This window comes from Neovison vison, chromosome 2, assembly GCF_020171115.1.
Source record: "Neovison vison isolate M4711 chromosome 2, ASM_NN_V1, whole genome shotgun sequence".
Taxonomy (NCBI): Eukaryota; Metazoa; Chordata; class Mammalia; order Carnivora; family Mustelidae; genus Neogale; species Neogale vison.
In genome coordinates this window covers 206,829,263-206,845,761 of record NC_058092.1, presented here as the reverse complement: position 1 = coordinate 206,845,761, position 16,499 = coordinate 206,829,263, and the positions used below count along the sequence as shown (strand labels likewise).

The window sequence follows — 16,499 nt, the reverse complement described above, 5'->3', positions numbered from 1 at the left end:
GTGTGGTAGTCCTCTGACGGTAAAGGAGGAACACAGAGGGAAAGTGAATTTTTCCTATTTGGTTGCCAAAGAGCCCCGAGCTGTGCCACCTCCTGTTGCCCCAATCAAGAGATCCTTTGAGAGATGCAAATGGGCTCAGCCTGTCACTTCCCTAAGGGATCAAGCAGGTAAAAGATCAAGTGTTGCAATCCCATCCCTATTCAGACACCTGCTGGCTTCTGGAACCTCAGCCTGGCTCCTGAAGGACCCTATTGTTTTGTCTGTACTATCTGGAATCTGTTCCTAGACCAGATTCTTTACTCCTCTACTCCTTCTCAGTCTTTTCATGTGGGACCTAACGTACTGCAGGAGCATTTTATGAACATGCAGTCTGTCTGCTATTCAGTTAGAGCCTCCTTGAGTTCTCCCATCAGTCTGGCCTACATAAGTGCTCAATAGATCTTGCTTGAAGTAGAACATTCCCTTCTTCCACCAGCTCCACCAGTGGCCAGCCGTCTTTGGTAAACAGACCAAAGGTGGCAAATTAGGCAGTTTTCTTTGGCACAGTCTCCTTGTCACTGACCCTGAATGTCCCATGCCTAGTGGTCCCACAACCACTTTTAAGAGCTGTTGACTTGTTACCCCTTCTCAGTATTCTGCTTGACAAAAATAACCCCCTTCCCCAAATTTACTCCTGAAATTCTACCCTTTACCACCTCCTTCTACAACACGCACTGGTCTTTGATGATTAGAAAGAGAGCTCCAAGGCCCTACAGAGTCAGAGAAATATCCATCAGTGTTCAATAGATCATAATTTACATTTTTTAACTTGCCCTGTTATGAGCAGTTTTGCCCCAAGGCTACTCAGGGAACAAAAGTTGAGGCTCCAGACTTCTCTGAACTATGTTGGTTATTCCTTCTTCTCTCCACCTCTTTGAGCCCAGAAGACACACAGGAAGTGGGCAGGAATTCTCAGCTGCAACAGTCCAGAGCCTGGCTTTGGGGCAGGTGAGCTTACTTTGGATGGCCTGCCCCTTGTGGAGCTGGAGCTGCTCCATCCTGAGTGGCGGCTCCCAGTGTGTGCTGGATCTGCTGGGAGGCATGGTGATGGCCAGAACCTAGACTGCTGTCTTAGAGCTCAAACTCACCAGGGGGAGGGTCCTACCAGGGCTTTTGCAGGTGACTGCAAGCTATGCTTAGGAAAATCCAGGGCGATCTAATGGAATCATGGCCACGTGCAAGTATGCAAGGCAGAGCCAGCTCAGCCAGAGGTAGCATCCCCACCCCTTCCAGAGCCTCCCCAGGCACCGACCGCCTTTCTTCTCAGCAGTCCCGGCATTAGCAGATGGCTCCATCTTCAATGCTCATCGCCGTTTCTGGGCCCGGACTTGGGCCCCAGTTATGTTTCATATTTTTGCTCTATCACTTCTCTTCTTCCATCCAGTTGGTTTACAAAGAAGTTGTGATGTATCTCTAAGTTCTTGACTAATACAAATGACTTCCTACTTTCTAATGTTCACACGGTTTAAACCCAACCCAGACTTCCCATAGCAGTACTGAACCATGGACAGTTCTGGAGGATTGAGCTTACTACTTAGTGGGTAGTGAAGGGGACTCCTGACAAATGACAGAAGTCTCTGAAACCCTCTCTGTCAGAATGACAGTGGACTAATGAAGGGAAGTTTTTGAGTTCAGAGTGCTAAGCAGAGTCTCTGGGATGTGGGGCCCAGCACTAAGTATATTTGAAAGCCTCTTAGGTAATTCAATATGCAGCTAAGGTTTCAAACCTTCAATGTTTTGGAAAGATTTTCAAAAAAGATTGAGACTCCGAGGGATTTCTGATGAAATCCTAGTGGAGGTTTCCATTATACCATGTCAAAAATTCCTTTAACCAAAACAGAGATTTTGTAATAGCAGAATGTCCTGGGGTTCTTCAAGACAGCAAACTACAGTCAGTGTCAGATGTTTTTAAAACAGTCCTCAAGAAGTTAAAAATAGAATTACCGTGTGATCCGGAAATCCACTGCTGTGTATATACACAAAAGAATTGAAGGCAGGGACCCAAATGGATATTTGTACAGCCATGCTCATAGCAGCATTATTCACAATAACCAAAAGGTAGAAGCAGTCCATTGATAGCTGTCCATCAATAGATGAATGGATAAACAAATGTAATATATACACACTGCCGAATTTATTACAAAAAGGACACCATTAGAGGTGACTCTCGTGCCTTGGCAGCCTATACAAGCAAACCAGAACATAAATCTATAAATGCTTCAATGTTACGAAATCAAATTGAGTCCTGCAGCTGGGCTCCCTGATGAGCGGAGAGTCTGCTTCTCCCTCTCGCTCTAACCTCCCACCCCCTCCCCGGCCCCTGCTTGTGCACATGCGTGAGCGCTCTCTCTCTCTCAAATAAATAAAATCTTCAAAAAAAGAAAAAGAACAAATCAAAACCAAAGGGCAAGAAATAGCAATTAACCAGGTAGGCTTTCCCAAATAATGTAACCACTTAAGCTCTAGCCAATCAAATAATTTCCTTGTCTTCCTTCCACATTTGTTCTATAAAAGTCTTTTCCTCTGGCTCTTGCTGGTGGAGCACTCTTAATTGCTTCTGCTTTGTCACTGCCCAGTCAAATATGTGTTTGCTCAAATAAAATATTAAAAATTTTAATATACTTCCATTTGTCTTTCGGCAATGCAGTGCAGAATTAGTAGGTCTTAAAGAGGAAGGGAATTCTGAGACAGGCTGCGATGGGATTAAATCTTGAGGACATTACACTGAGTAGAGTATGCCGGTCACTCAAGGACACGTATTGTTTGATTCCACTTACATGAGATACGCAGAGTAGTCAGACTCCTAGAAACAGAAAATAGGTGGGAATGGGGAGCTGGGGTTTAATGGGTACAGGATTTCAGTTTTGTAAGCTAGAACGACTTCTGTGGGTGGATGGTGGTGATGGTTGCACAACCATGGGAATGTCCCCAACGCCACCAACTGGACACATGGTTTAGATGGTGAATTTTATGTTCTGGGTGTTTTACCACAATTTAAGAAGTTTTTGAAACTGTTGTCTAAGTACTTCTGTAAATGAAAGAACACTTTTTTTTTTTACATTAACATATAATGTATTATTTGCCCCAGGAGCACAGGCTCTGAATCATCAGGCTTATACAATTCATAGCACTCACCATAGCACATACCCTCCCCAATGTCCATAACCCAGCCACCTATCCCTACCCCCCAACCCCCCAGTAACTCTCAGTTTGCTTCATGAGATGAAGGGTTTCTTTTTTTTTTTTTTTAAGATTTTATTTATTTATCCGACAGAGAGATCACAAGTAGGCAGAAAGGCAGGCAGAGAGAGAGAGAGGAGGAAGCAGGCTTCCCGCCGAGCAGAGAACCCGACGCGGGACTCAATCCCAGGACCCCGAGATCATGACCCGAGCCGAAGGCAGTAGCCCAACCCACTGAGCCACCCAGGCACCCCGAGATTAAGGGTTTCTTAGGGTTTTTCTCTCTCCTCGGCCCCATCTTGTTTTATTTTTCCCTCCCTTCTCCCCACGACCCCCTGCCCTGCCTCTCAAATTCCTCATATCAGAGAGATCATATAATAGTTGTCTTTCTCTGATTGACTTATTTCACTGATCATAATACCCTCTAGTTCCATCCACATCATTGTAAAGGGCAATATTTCTTTTGATGGCTGTATAGTATTCCATTGTGTGTGTGTGTGTGTGTGTGTATCACCTCTTCTTTATCCATTCACCTGTTGATGGACATCTAGGTTTTTTTCCATAGTTTGGCTATTGTGGACATTGCTGCCATAAACATTCAGGGGCACATGCCCCTTCAGATCACTACATTTGTGTCCTTAGGGTAAACACCCAGTATTGAAATTTCTGGGTCATAGGCTCCATTTTCAACTTTCTGAGGAACCTCCATACTGTTTTCCAGAGTGACTGCATCAGCTTACATTCCCACCAACAGTGTAGGAGGGTTCCCCTTTCTCCACATCCTTGCCAACATTTGTTGTTTCCTGACTTGTTAATTTTAGCCATTCTGACTGGTGTGAGGTGGTATCTCACTGTGGTTTTGATTTGTATTTCCCTGATGCCGAGTGATGTTGAGCACTTTTTCATGTGTCTATTGGCCATTTGGATGTCTTCTTTGCTGAAATGTCTGTTCATGTCTTCTGCCCCTTTCTTGATTGGATTATTTGTTCTTTGGGTGTTGAGTTTGATAAGTTCTTTGCAGATTCTGGTTACTAGCCCTTTATCTGATATGTCATTTGCAAATATCTTCTCCCATTCTGTCAGTTGTCTTTTGGTTTTGTTGCCTGTTTCCTTTGCTGTGCAAAGCTTTTGATCTTGATGAAGCCCCAGTAGTTCATTTTTGCCCTTGCTTCCCTTGCCTTTGGTGATGTTTCTAGGAAGAAGTTGCTGTGGCTGAGGTTGAAGAGGTTACTGGCTATGTTCTCGTTAGGGATTTCGATGGATTCCTGTCTCACATTTAGGTCTTTCATCCATTTTGAGTCTATTTTTGTGTGTGGTGTAAGGAAACAGTCCAGTTTCATTCTCCTGCATGTGGCTGTCCAGTTTTCCCAACACCATTTGTTGAAGAGACTGTCTTTTTTCCATTGGAGATTGAAAGAACACGTTTTTATCCAGGACAGAAGACCTACCCATGATTGTGATTCATTTAATAGAATGAAGGCCATGGTATGAATGAATAACAAAAGGAAATCAGTTAATTAATTTCCTACCAGGATCAAGTAATTTTTATTAGCTTCCTAGAGGTGAAAAGTGTCATTACTTTGCCGCTTAGATTATGGTATACTAATTGGTAGCAAGGTAGGAATGCAAAAAAGCAAATCAACAACAGCAAGGGTCATCATATGCCAAAGTTTGATAGCAGTGTGGCCTCCAGATCTCATATGGAAGGGCTGCAGATCTGGGGGTTCCTTCTCTAGGGCCTTTCAAACTAAACTTGCTATGGTGAGAATTTGTCAAATGATTTGAATATTATCCCTCATGGGTCTCCACAAGTTCTCTAGTGAAGCATGTAGCCAATGTGGTCACACCATAATCACTATAGTCTCAACCCCAAGCTGGGCAAGCATCTACAGAGACTGGCTGCAAATAGGGACCTGGAAAGGCTCTAGATGTGGACAATATTTTTTTTTTAAGATTTTATTTATTTATTTGTCAGAGAGAGAGAGAGAGAGCACAGGCAGAGTGGCAGGCAGAGTCAGAGGGAGAGGCAGTCTCCCTGCAGAGCAAGGAGCCCGATGTGGGACTCGATCCCAAGACGCTGGGATCATGACCTGAGCCGAAGGCAGCTGCTTAACCAACTGGGCCACCCAGGCGTCCCTAGATGTGGACAATATTAAGGGACAGAATGCCTAGGGCATAATGAAATACAGCAATTTAAAGCATTGCATGGCTCTGTTTGACTAAAGAAAGCAAGGTACCCAATGATCAGTGGGGACATGATCCACAAAGAAGGAGAGATGCCATCTGAGCAAGGATTTGGGGGCAGGAGGTGGATTCAAGAGACTTTATGTGCCTAAATGTAGGAAGGCCAGAAGGGCTCATGATCATGTCTGCTAGGCTGAAGGTTTCTCAGTGTGGTCATTGTTGGCCCTCTGTTCAGCTCCTTCACACACACTAATACTCAGTCAGCCGGCAATTTAAAAAAAAGAGAGAGAGAGAGATGGGGCACCCAGGTGGCTTAGTGGGTTAAGCCTCTGCCTTCGGCTCTGGTCATGATCCCAGGGTCCTGGGATCAAGCCCCGCATCAGGCTTTTTGCTCAGCGGGGAGCCTGCTTCACCCCATCTCTCTGCCTGCTTGTGATTTCTCACTCTGTCAAATAAAATAAAATCTTTAAAAAAGAGAGAGATAAAAAAAAAACAACATTTGATTTCTATTTCAGAGAACAGATAAGTAAGTTCAACTAAATTCACTTGTTTTTAAATCTTACGTTAAAAATCTTTCTTGTTAAAAAAAATCTTCATCGTTTTTGATTAGAAAAATTAATACTTAAATAATTCAAACAATTAAAAAGGTAGAAAGTAAGGTTAGCCAGAACCTCTCTCCTTCCCCAGTGTAACTGTTAACAGTTTTATTCCTATTCTTCCAGACTTCCTTCATGCATATGCCAATATTAAACTATATATTCAGTGGGTTTGCCTAAAAATTTCTTTTTTCCTTGTTTGCACATATGGGTCTACTTGTATTTTTATTAATTTTATTCCACTCTATGAATGTAACATAGTTTATTTAACCAGTGACTTATTGATAGACATTTGTATCGTTCTCGTTTTTTTCTTTATTTCAGTCAACACTGCAGCAAACATCCTGGCACTTCTATCTTTGCCCACTTGAATGAGTCCAAGAGAGAATGCTAGATTTAAGAACATTTTCTACTGGCATTTAATTCAACACAAATTATTAGGTTTAAAATTACACCTCCTAGAAACCTACATGTAAATAAGAGTAAAACAAGTTTCACTGAGCTTCATGTCTGTTTGTACTTTATAGAAATACCAGCGAAGGCGGAAGTATAGCCTGTCTGCTGTGTTCCATTCAGCCACCATGTTGCAAGATGTTGGCGAGGCCATTCAGTTTGAAGTCAGCATTGGGAACTATGGCAACAAGTTTGACACGACTTGTAAGCCTTTGGCATCAACCACTCAATACAGCCGTGCTGTATTTGATGGTAAGAGTCACTCTAACCATCTCTCCTTCCACATTGACAGTGGGTGCACCACAGGACAAGAAGCACCTGGCATAGTCTCCCTTTGGCAGCCATTATGCTCAGTATATGCTTTGTGGGAAGAAAAGGTTGAATGGGGAAGAGAGGGTCTGGAGTTCAAGCATCTTCAAGACTGGTCAAACCCAAGAAGTCATAGGCCCTTTGCCAGGGTCTGAACCCTAGTTCCCCCTCCCATGTCCAACTTTCACACTGGCTCTGCTTTGTAAAATCATGAGATGGCGACTTGCTGAACTCGGAGCTCCCCTAAATCAGCTCCTGCTCTGCCCAGCTCCACCCAACCAAGCCATAAACTACTCCTAGATGGAGTAGTTGAAGTGGACGGGACTCGGGCTCAGGCCCTGGAAAATCTAGCTTCTGGTCCTCATTCTGTGACTCACCAGCATTGTGACCTTAGCCATATCACTTAATTGTAAACTTCAGTTTCAACCACTTCTCCAGAGTTGCTGTGAGGATTGAATCGCTGTATTTGAACACAGGTGGATGAGAAACAGCCCCCACTTTTAAGTTTACATTCTAGTGTGTAAAATAAGTCATAATAGAAAGTGGAGTATGAGGGGCGCCTGGGTGTCTCAGTGGGTTAAGCCGCTGCCTTCGGCTCAGGTCATGATCTCAGGGTCCTGGGATCGAGTCCCGCATCGGGCTCTCTGCTTGGCAGGGAGCCTGCTTCCTCCTCTCTCTCTCTCTCTCTCTGCCTGCCTCTCTGCCTACTTGTAATCTTTCTCTGTCAAATAAATAAATTAAAAAAAAAAAAAAGAAAGTGGAGTATGAGAATGCTCTAGTGAAGGTTTCAACAAATGGTTTAAGAGTATACAGAAAGGAGAGAGAAATGCTGATCAAATGTTCCAACAGTATTGCCATAGTTTTTAACTAACTTCTGTACAGTGTTATAATATCAAATGTGCTAGAAAATGTCAGCTGATAATTCTTAACGATCATAAGGCTCTCAGTAATACAAAACCCCATGTATCCAGCTAAGGCTTTAGCAAAGAGAAAAAATTCTTTTTTTTTTTTTTTTTGCCCCAGTTCCAACAAAAATATTTACTTAGAATAGCACTTTTCAGGTGTAGACACATACAATCTAACCCCCTATGCTGTGTATTTTCTGCTGCCATGTTGTGGAATCATCAGTGATGTTCAGACATATGATCCTGAACCCCTATGAGATCCTAAAATTGCTGTATTCAGTTTACTAGGGAATTTAGAGAGGTTTCCAAAACAACTATCCCTCAGTTCCTTCAAATAAAACTTAAAACCCAGATCACCCCAAGCCATTCCGGGTACAGATCAATCAGTAGCCCAGTTTGCTTAAAAGCATTAAGTGTCCAGTGTTCATCAACTCTCAATGTTCTACACCAGGGAACTACTATTATTACCTGCCTTGGGCCCACACAAAGCCAGTTGTTACCCTGACTTCTTACTGGGAGGACATTAGTCATCGCCTGGATGCGGTAAACATTCTCCTAGCCATGGCAGAACGGTTGGTAAGTTTATCTTTCCTACATTTCCTTTCCACCAAACAGTAAATTATGTGTTAGTTTTAGGCTAGATCCCTCTAACACAAGACCTCAGGATACAATGATAAGATAAATGTTCTTTTCTACAGTTGAGGTAGGTGTTCCAAGGCTGGTACAGAGGTTCGGTGGTAATGAGGACCCAAACTCCTTCCCTGTTGTTGCTCTCCCGTCACTAAGGAGTTGTCATTGTCTGCACAGTTGAGGCAGTTCAGCGCTACACTTGCCCTCCAGCCTGAGGGAAGGGAATGGGGAAGTAGAGGACACAGGCCTTTCCCTTGAAGGGAAAGACCTAGAAGTCACATACTTGACTTCTACTCATTCTCCGTTGGCCAGAATCCAGTCACACAGCCACATCCTTCTTTGGATAGGTTGGATTACTACTTCTTGGGTTAGCAGATGACCAGATAAAAGCCCTCTTACTGAGGAAGGAGGGAGTGGGTATTGAAGTAGAAGGGCACCCACAGTTTCTGCCACAATGAGGTGTGGCATGGAGAATGGCTCATTCCAGTTGAAACATGTAGCCCTTAGAGCTTAACTGTTAATGGGGTAAAAATCTCCACTATGGGAAGGGTTGGGCTCAAGGAACCAGAGCCTGACATGTTATATCTCTTTGTAAACTAGAGGACCTTGTTTGGAGGTTGGGGGTGCCTTCTGGTTAAAACTGCATAGATGCAGTATCTGTAATTTTCCATCTAGTTGACATTGATGAGAAGGGGCTCATGGTTGGGCTATGTCTTAAGTCAAAGATACTACATTACTTCTATTAGGTACTGATAAAAATCCATCTATTATTAGTGTTTTGATTTCCAGATTACATTAGTGTTAATATTTTCTAAGCTTTAACCTCTGTCAGGGTGGGACCAACATGTGTGGGGGTCCTGGAATATACCTGAACAAAGAGTCCATGGCAAAGCCTGAAAATACTGTTTTATGTTATGAAGACAATATTGAAGGAGAATTGTAGGTTTAAGTCAACTGAAGCATAATCGTTCCCATAACAAAGCTGCAGGTGATAGGCAGTGTAGTTATGGTATGAACTTCCAGTCCTCTGTCTTGAGGAACTTAGTAAAGAATTGGTCACCCCTCTATTCTGATGATGTTTTGGGTGTTCTTCAGCCTTATTCATCAACATTGACCAGGCTGTCCATACTCCATGCTTAGCTGGACAGGATGGTGTTTTCCCATGATCAGGTTTATTCTAGTCTTCCCGATTTCTACAGTTATAACTCCTTTCTCCAAGAGTAAGAAACCTTGTTTGTTCATTCGGTAAATCCTAAAATCCACAGATAAACCACTGTGAAAAGCAAATCAGTTTAGAGTTTGATATGTTCATGGTTCGTTCTTTTCTTTAAACTGAGGGTGTATCATCAAAATATTATGTTCAAAAGTTATGTGGGTTAGTTTGGTGTAGTTATGCTGTTCATCTGCAATATCAGTCATTTGTTTCTGTTCTATGCTCCATGTTGGGGTTCCTTCCCCCATCTTTATTGGTTTTATTTTATTTCCTCTTTGAATACATAAAATATTTACATGGTTTCAAAGGCCAAAGGTGTAGGAGAGATTGTCCTATTACTTGTACATGTCAGCATTGATTGCATTTTGAAGACAAGTGAATAGTGCTAAGCTATGGTGAGCATTTTTAAATGTAAGAAATTAAATGCTCTGGTTTTTCTGTTAAGCCTTTTGTACATTTTTTTCTTAAAGATAAACCTTTACTGAGGTTCAACAGCATAATGCACAATGACCAATTATTTCCTCTTTCCAAATTCTCCAGCAATTGAATCTTGAGGCTCTAAAATCAGGGATGCAAGAAAAAGTTCCTGCAAACCAGCTGGCCGAAATATGGTTGAAGCTGATTGATGAAGTTATAGAAGATACAAGGTACAGTGACCTTGTTACTATCTCAGAATTCCCAGTCATGTTCTCCTTCCTAGAACTATAAGACTAAAAGACCCTCTAGAATTGTTTCCATTGTTTGCCTGAAAAAAAGTCGAGGTTCTCAAAAGGCCCTAGTCCCTGGGAGGAGTCTCTGAATCACCACCTGGAAAAGCTCCACTTTCGGATTCCGGGCCAGTTCTAAAGCAGCCTCCGGGAGGGGAGGCCAGGAGGCTGGAGGCCTCTTCTGGAAGCACCTCCCAGGGCAGCCCAGGCAAGCGGTGGGGAGACAGAAGGAGGGAGCAGGCCTAAGCCTGACTCCCTCCCGTCAATCCCTGTGTGCCCACTGCCAGGAGAAAGGGGACTCCTGGCTCCCACAGAGAATGGGGCCTCAGGGTGGGGCATTGACTTTGCCATTCAGAGTAACAGCCCTAGTTCACAAACATGTTTTTAGAAACAGCCTTTTTACTTGCCTTTTTAACTGAGTGCCTATTGAACTGTGGCTAAGACTCCCTTCACAAAGCCAGTAGATTTGACTTGAGCCGGAAACCCTTTTAGGACTGTGACTTTGGGGAAACAGCTCAGATCCCTGGGCATTAGGAAATCAAAGGGGGAAGTGATTCATCCCAAACTCATTTTAAATATTGACTAATAGTGCAGTGGACAAGGAAGTTACAAAAGAAAAGCCTATTGAAAACTTCTCCTAAGCAGCAAAAATCAGGAATGGTTCCCCACCCCCACCTCACCCCCAACTCGGGGCTGACACCCTCAGTCTCCCTGTCGTCTTGTGCCTTCTAGTGGTTTCACTAGGTCATTGAAGCCCAGCTGAGATCAGAGCCCTGCTGGCATTTCAATTCAGAGGATTTAAATCTGGGTCTTAAAGGTCATCTCTCCCAGTCTCCTTATTTATGGGTGAGCAGAGAGAGGCCCAACGAGGTGAAGTGGTGCATTTGATAACCAGAGCTGAGTTTTTCCACACAACTTTTCCCACGACGTGCTTCACACAGGCAACATCTCTTTATGGAAGGTCTCCTGTGTGACTTTGGAGCTAGCGGCTTCCATATGCATTTTGTGCCTCGAGGAATTATTCCTGGGACTTAACCTTTCCAGCCTATGACCACAATTACTAATGCAACCAAACAGAAACATTTGGTAATACCTTCGTGTGGAAAATTCTGTGAATTTCAGGGTTTGCTGAGCAAAACACAGAACCATCTATTGACCCAGGTTTTGAACCAAATGGATGTGAACTGTTTTTGAAGGATCAAATGGAATCTTTTTAACGTGATGTAACAGGAAACTTGTGTTTAAAGAAAGTCATGCTGGGATTTCCTTCATTTAAGAAGCTAGGGGACCAAAAAAAAAAAAAAAAAAAAAAGAAGCAACAGCAGCTAGGGGACATTCAAATCAATGGAATTTCTAGGTAGAAACAATGTGAGTAGAACTTCCTGGAATTGGTGACAGGCTCACCCAGAGGCCCCACCAGCTGCCACGGTGAGAGGAAGACTCTGCAGAAGAAGGTGAATTCTGTCCCCAGCTCAGAGGTTCTAGACTTCTCTCTCTTTTTTTTTTTTTTTAATTTTATTTATTTGACAGAGAGAAATCACAAGTAGGCAGAGAGGCAGGCAAAGAGAGAGAGAGAGGAGGAAACAGGCTCCCTGCGGAGCAGAGAGCCCAACGCGGGGCTTGATCCCAGGACCCTGGGATCATGACCCGAGCTGAAGGCAGAGGCTTTAACCCACTGAGCCACCCAGGCGCCCCTAGACTTCTCATTTTAATGGGAGATTTGCCTCCACAAGTGGTTCTTAACCTTTTGGGAAACTAATGGGCCCCTTCAAATATCTAATGAAATGGATAATGAGGAAGACAAAGCTTAATGACGAAGGCCACATCATTCAGACTTTACTTAGCAGTCGGCATTGTTCTAAGTGCTCTCCATATATAAATTCATTTATTCTCACAGCGGCCCTAACAGTTAGATGCTCTTGTCCCAGCTTTGAAGATAGGAAAACAAAGAGATTAGCTGCTCAGAATCACAGAACTCAGAATCACTCTAAATGGTGGGTCAGGATTTGTACCCAGATGGTCGGCTCCAAAGCATGGGGTCTTTGTCATACGTGGCAAGGCCTGCCAACACAGACACAGAGTTTAAAATAAGTTCCAGGAGTTTGCAGACCTGCTGAGACCCCCTGCCCTCCTCCACGCACTGCCTAGAGGTGTGTGGTCCTTGGGAACCCTTCTGCCGAATGCTCTGTGATCTGCCTCCATCTTGTGGGTCTGTACTCCAGTTGTAAGAAGCAAAAAAAAGGAAGATGTGTTCCTCCCAAATGCTGCAGCTGTTTCCATCTTCTCTCCAGTGACTCCACGGGGTCTGGAGTTAAACCCAAGAAATTGCTTTGGAATGTTAATCCCCCCGCAATGCTCAGAATCTGTCAAGCAGGTCGGCTATGCCAATACCACAGACATGGCTCCCAAGATGGAAGTCAAACAGAAATGGATTCGACAGCTCTGACGCCCAGAAAGCTGTTCTGCAGAATATCTGTTTCATTTCTTTTCTTTCTTTAGGTACACATTGCCTCTCCTGGAAGGAAAAGCCAATGTCACAATTCTCGACACTCAGATCCAAAAGCTGCGGTCCCGATCTCTCTCCCAGATCCACGAGGCAGCTGTGAGGATGAGGTCTGAGGCCACGGAGGTGAAGTCTACACTGGCAGAAATCGAGGACTGGCTTGAAAAATTGCTCCAACTGACTGAAGAGGTAGGACTTTTAAACTCCTCAAAGGTCACTTGGTATGGAAGAGGGATTCTGTGGAATGGCACCACGGCTAGAGAAGGCGGTTGGAGAATCTAGTATCTGGGATATTGAGCAGATCTGACAGAGCGGGCAGCTGAGGAGTTACTGGGCTGGGATGTTCATGGGTAATGGGCTGAGCATCACTGAAATGGGGACGGGAGAAGAACATTGAGTTGGGGGTCCTGGAAAGGTCTTCACGGTCAATAAATCATTGTCATTATCATGATTTAAGCAGAGAATACCTCAAGTTGAGGGATAACATCAAATCTGTGGCACAGAGGATGGACGTGTCGTCTTTGCTTGGGATTGGGAAGACCTGCTTGCAAATTCTGAATATGTGTAAAACTTGAACAGCCTCTGTAAGCTTCAGTGTCCCCATGTATATAATGGAGACCATTGTAGTACTCCCTTCACAGCACTGTATTGTGAAGATTCAAGGAGATGATGACTGTAAAGGGCTTAGCACGGTATGCAGCACACATTAACCTCCAGGGACTGGAAATCCAAGAGCATAGGAAACCCCTCCGGCGTGGGGGTATAGCTCAGTGGTAGAGCATTTGACTGCATAGGAAACCCCTCCGACTGGGCTTCAGAGATTCAGCTGGAGGGGGATCATCCTATAGTTGTGGATAGAAATACATGTGCAAAAACATGGATTGTTAGTAATTTTTATTTTCTGCTTTCTGTGTTTTAGTACTTTCAAAGTTCCCTTATGGTGAACATATATCCCCTTTATAATCAGAAAAAAGGAGGTTTAAAAAAATAAATAAATGAGGGGCACCTGGGTGGCTCAGTGGGTTAAAGCCTCTACCTTTGGCTCAGGTCGTGATCCTGGGGTCCTGGGATCGAGCCCTGTGTCTGGCTTTCGGCTCAGTGGGGAGCCTGCTTCCCCCTCTCTCTCTGCCTGCCTCTCTGCCCACTTGTCTGTCAAATAAATAAATAAAATCTTTTTTAAAAAAATGAATATCTCCAATTGGGCAGACACAGGATTGTGAGCTGGGGATGCTTTGTCTATGTCCTGTGACCTGTGTGAATCCTGTAACCATTGACTGCTGTCAAGGGCTTTCTTCAGATGGTGGGTGAGAGAAGAGGGGGTGTTTCGTCAAATACCTCTCAGCGCTGTGGAGGGCAGGGTTTGGGCGGTGAAGCTCCCTTCTGCTTCGCCCTGTTCCTTCCGGCCAGCCGCGGTCTGCCTCCCAGCCCCGCAGGCTCCGGGTGGTCCCAGAAGGTAGGTGACTCCGGAATTCAGACAGATCCCCACTCACAGAGTTTCTGGGCTAAGGGGAGCCCTGAGGAGCCAGCGGGCAGGACGTCCAGTCCCTCTGCTGGCAGACTAACCCCAGCTCTGCTCCTTCTCCATCCGCCCGCGTGACCAGCCGCAGAACAGCATGCCGGACGTAATCATCTGGATGATCCGGGGAGAGAAAAGACTGGCCTATGCACGCATTCCCGCCCATCAGGTTCTCTACTCCACCAGTGGGGAGACTGCGTCTGGCAAGTACTGCGGGAAAACCCAGACCATCTTGCTGAAGGTACGGCCTCACCCCCGTGTACTGTGAACTGCTTCCACGCACAACCCGCATTCCCAGGAAGGGGCTGCTTTATTTGCTGATCACGGGGTGACTAGGGCGATCGTGATCAATTCCAACCCATTTGGGGGCACCTTCCCCCGGGGGCGGTAATTCCCAGAGAGTGGCCGGGCGTCTGCTGGCATTCAGTCAAGGACACTTCTGGAGAGATCTCTGTGACACTAATAGTAACATGCCATTGTGAATGTCGTGCTTTCTGGCAGGAATTTTCCTCTATTTCTAATGGCTCATGCTAAGCAAGGCCTCCTTCCCTTCCCTTCTAGTGAGTGTTCAGGAAGTAGGAAAAAAAGAGAAGTAATAGAGATAGTTTGTGCAGCCGGTGTCCTCACAAACTGATCTTGGGATTGAGAACTGAGAGTCTGCTGCTTTAGAGCAGTAGTTCTGAGCATTTTTAGAGTCATGGGCTCCTTTAAGAACCTGGTGGAAGCTACCAGCCCTCTCTTCCAGAAGCGTGCACATTTCACATGCAACCAACGTTTAATACATGATTCAGGAGCTTCGTAGACCCCGTAAGCCCACCCCAGGACCCCGCGTTAAAAACTGCTCTGTGTGTGCTTATGGAGAACCAAGGGAGGGCCCAGGGCTGAAAACCTAGAAATCCAAAACAGTCCCGTGGGCATGGTTTGGCATCCCTGTCCCCGGCCAGTCCCAGCCCAGTTCTTTGGATTTGGGAGAAAGAAAGAAAAATCAAGAAGAGAAAAAGCAGCCAGGGGACAGTGTTCTTTTAAAACATGGAGATATCTCCTAATTTTTAATAAATGTACTCATTGTTCTTTAATCAGGAGAGTGAAAATAGAACCAGAGTGATTATCTTCCTTCACGTATCTCTGGGTGGAATAAATTTTACTTCAGGTAGAACCACAATGACAGTTGTGTCTGTAAGCAGTCGGTGGAAGCAAACTGATTAATAAATAAAATTTTACAGTGGATGGGGAGGAGGCAACATGATATTCTCCGCGCTAGGTTTTAGAACCTGGTGGATAAACATCAAAATGCTTCCAAGACGATGTTGTATGTATTTATTGATGTTGTTAACACTCATTATCCAGTTTAGGGAGATGTTGAACCAACCTCCCCCCCTTTCTCAGTGGGGGGCCTGCTTCTCCCTCTGCCTGCCACTTCCCCTGCTTGTGCTCTCTCTCAAATAAATAAAATCTTTTTTAAAAATTCTAAAAAATAAAAGAAGTCTATGAAGAGAATTGGGCCTCACATATATACGTAATTGGACAAGGGAAGAGTATTTTAATATCCTTTTCAGATAATTGTGGATACACATTTTTTGGTATAACATTAGACTCAAGTAGTAACCTCTAAAAGGTGATTACAATATGGAGTTTGAAACCATATCAGTGAACTTTTCATTCTCAGCTGCATTGAAATCCATTGGTTTATTTTGTACTTTGAATGATTCTATTGTCCATGCATTTAGCATTGATCATTTAGAAAGTAACCAGTTCATTGAGTTATGCAGATCTTCCTAATGTTGACACATTTCATCTTACAACGTTGAACGAAAATCACTTTAATTAATATCACTCATCCAAAAAGTCTCTGTGTATCAGGATGCTATCAGGCTCACCGTGACAGATACATTTTCCAAAATTCTCATTTTTACTTGAAAGCCCGAATTTTATTATTGGCAACAGAATGCAGTCAGTTATTATACCTGAAGCGGCAGGCCTGTTTTATGTTCAAGGAAACCTCTGCCCCATAATCAAATCTGAATAATCATATTTGTCTGTCAGTTGCTGTTTCAAGTAAAAAAGATTTTTATTAAAAGAAAAGGCAAATTTAATTCACATTTCAAGCAATTGCACAAGAGCTTTTTCTCAAGATACACTTTAATATGCAGCAGAAGTGGCTTGTGTCTACTTTCCCTTTCATTACACAAAATAATTAAGATGTACTCAGTGGGCTCCTGGCTGGCTCAGTCCATAGAGCACATGACTCTTGATCTCAGAGTCAT

General features: G+C 44.0%; 1 protein-coding gene across 4 annotated transcripts in view; it reads left to right on the top strand.

Annotated features, from left to right (window-relative positions):
* The window catches only part of MYOF (myoferlin), a 159,033-nt gene that overhangs the window by 88,570 nt on the left and 53,964 nt on the right, over positions 1-16,499 (top strand). For all 4 annotated transcript variants that reach the window (XM_044240117.1, XM_044240116.1, XM_044240119.1 and 1 more), the window contains 5 exons: positions 6,527-6,704; positions 8,118-8,242; positions 10,050-10,156; positions 12,716-12,908; positions 14,321-14,476. In XM_044240117.1, the coding sequence (XP_044096052.1) occupies positions 6,527-6,704; positions 8,118-8,242; positions 10,050-10,156; positions 12,716-12,908; positions 14,321-14,476 (759 nt within the window). The remainder of the gene's footprint in view (positions 1-6,526; positions 6,705-8,117; positions 8,243-10,049; positions 10,157-12,715; positions 12,909-14,320; positions 14,477-16,499) is intronic.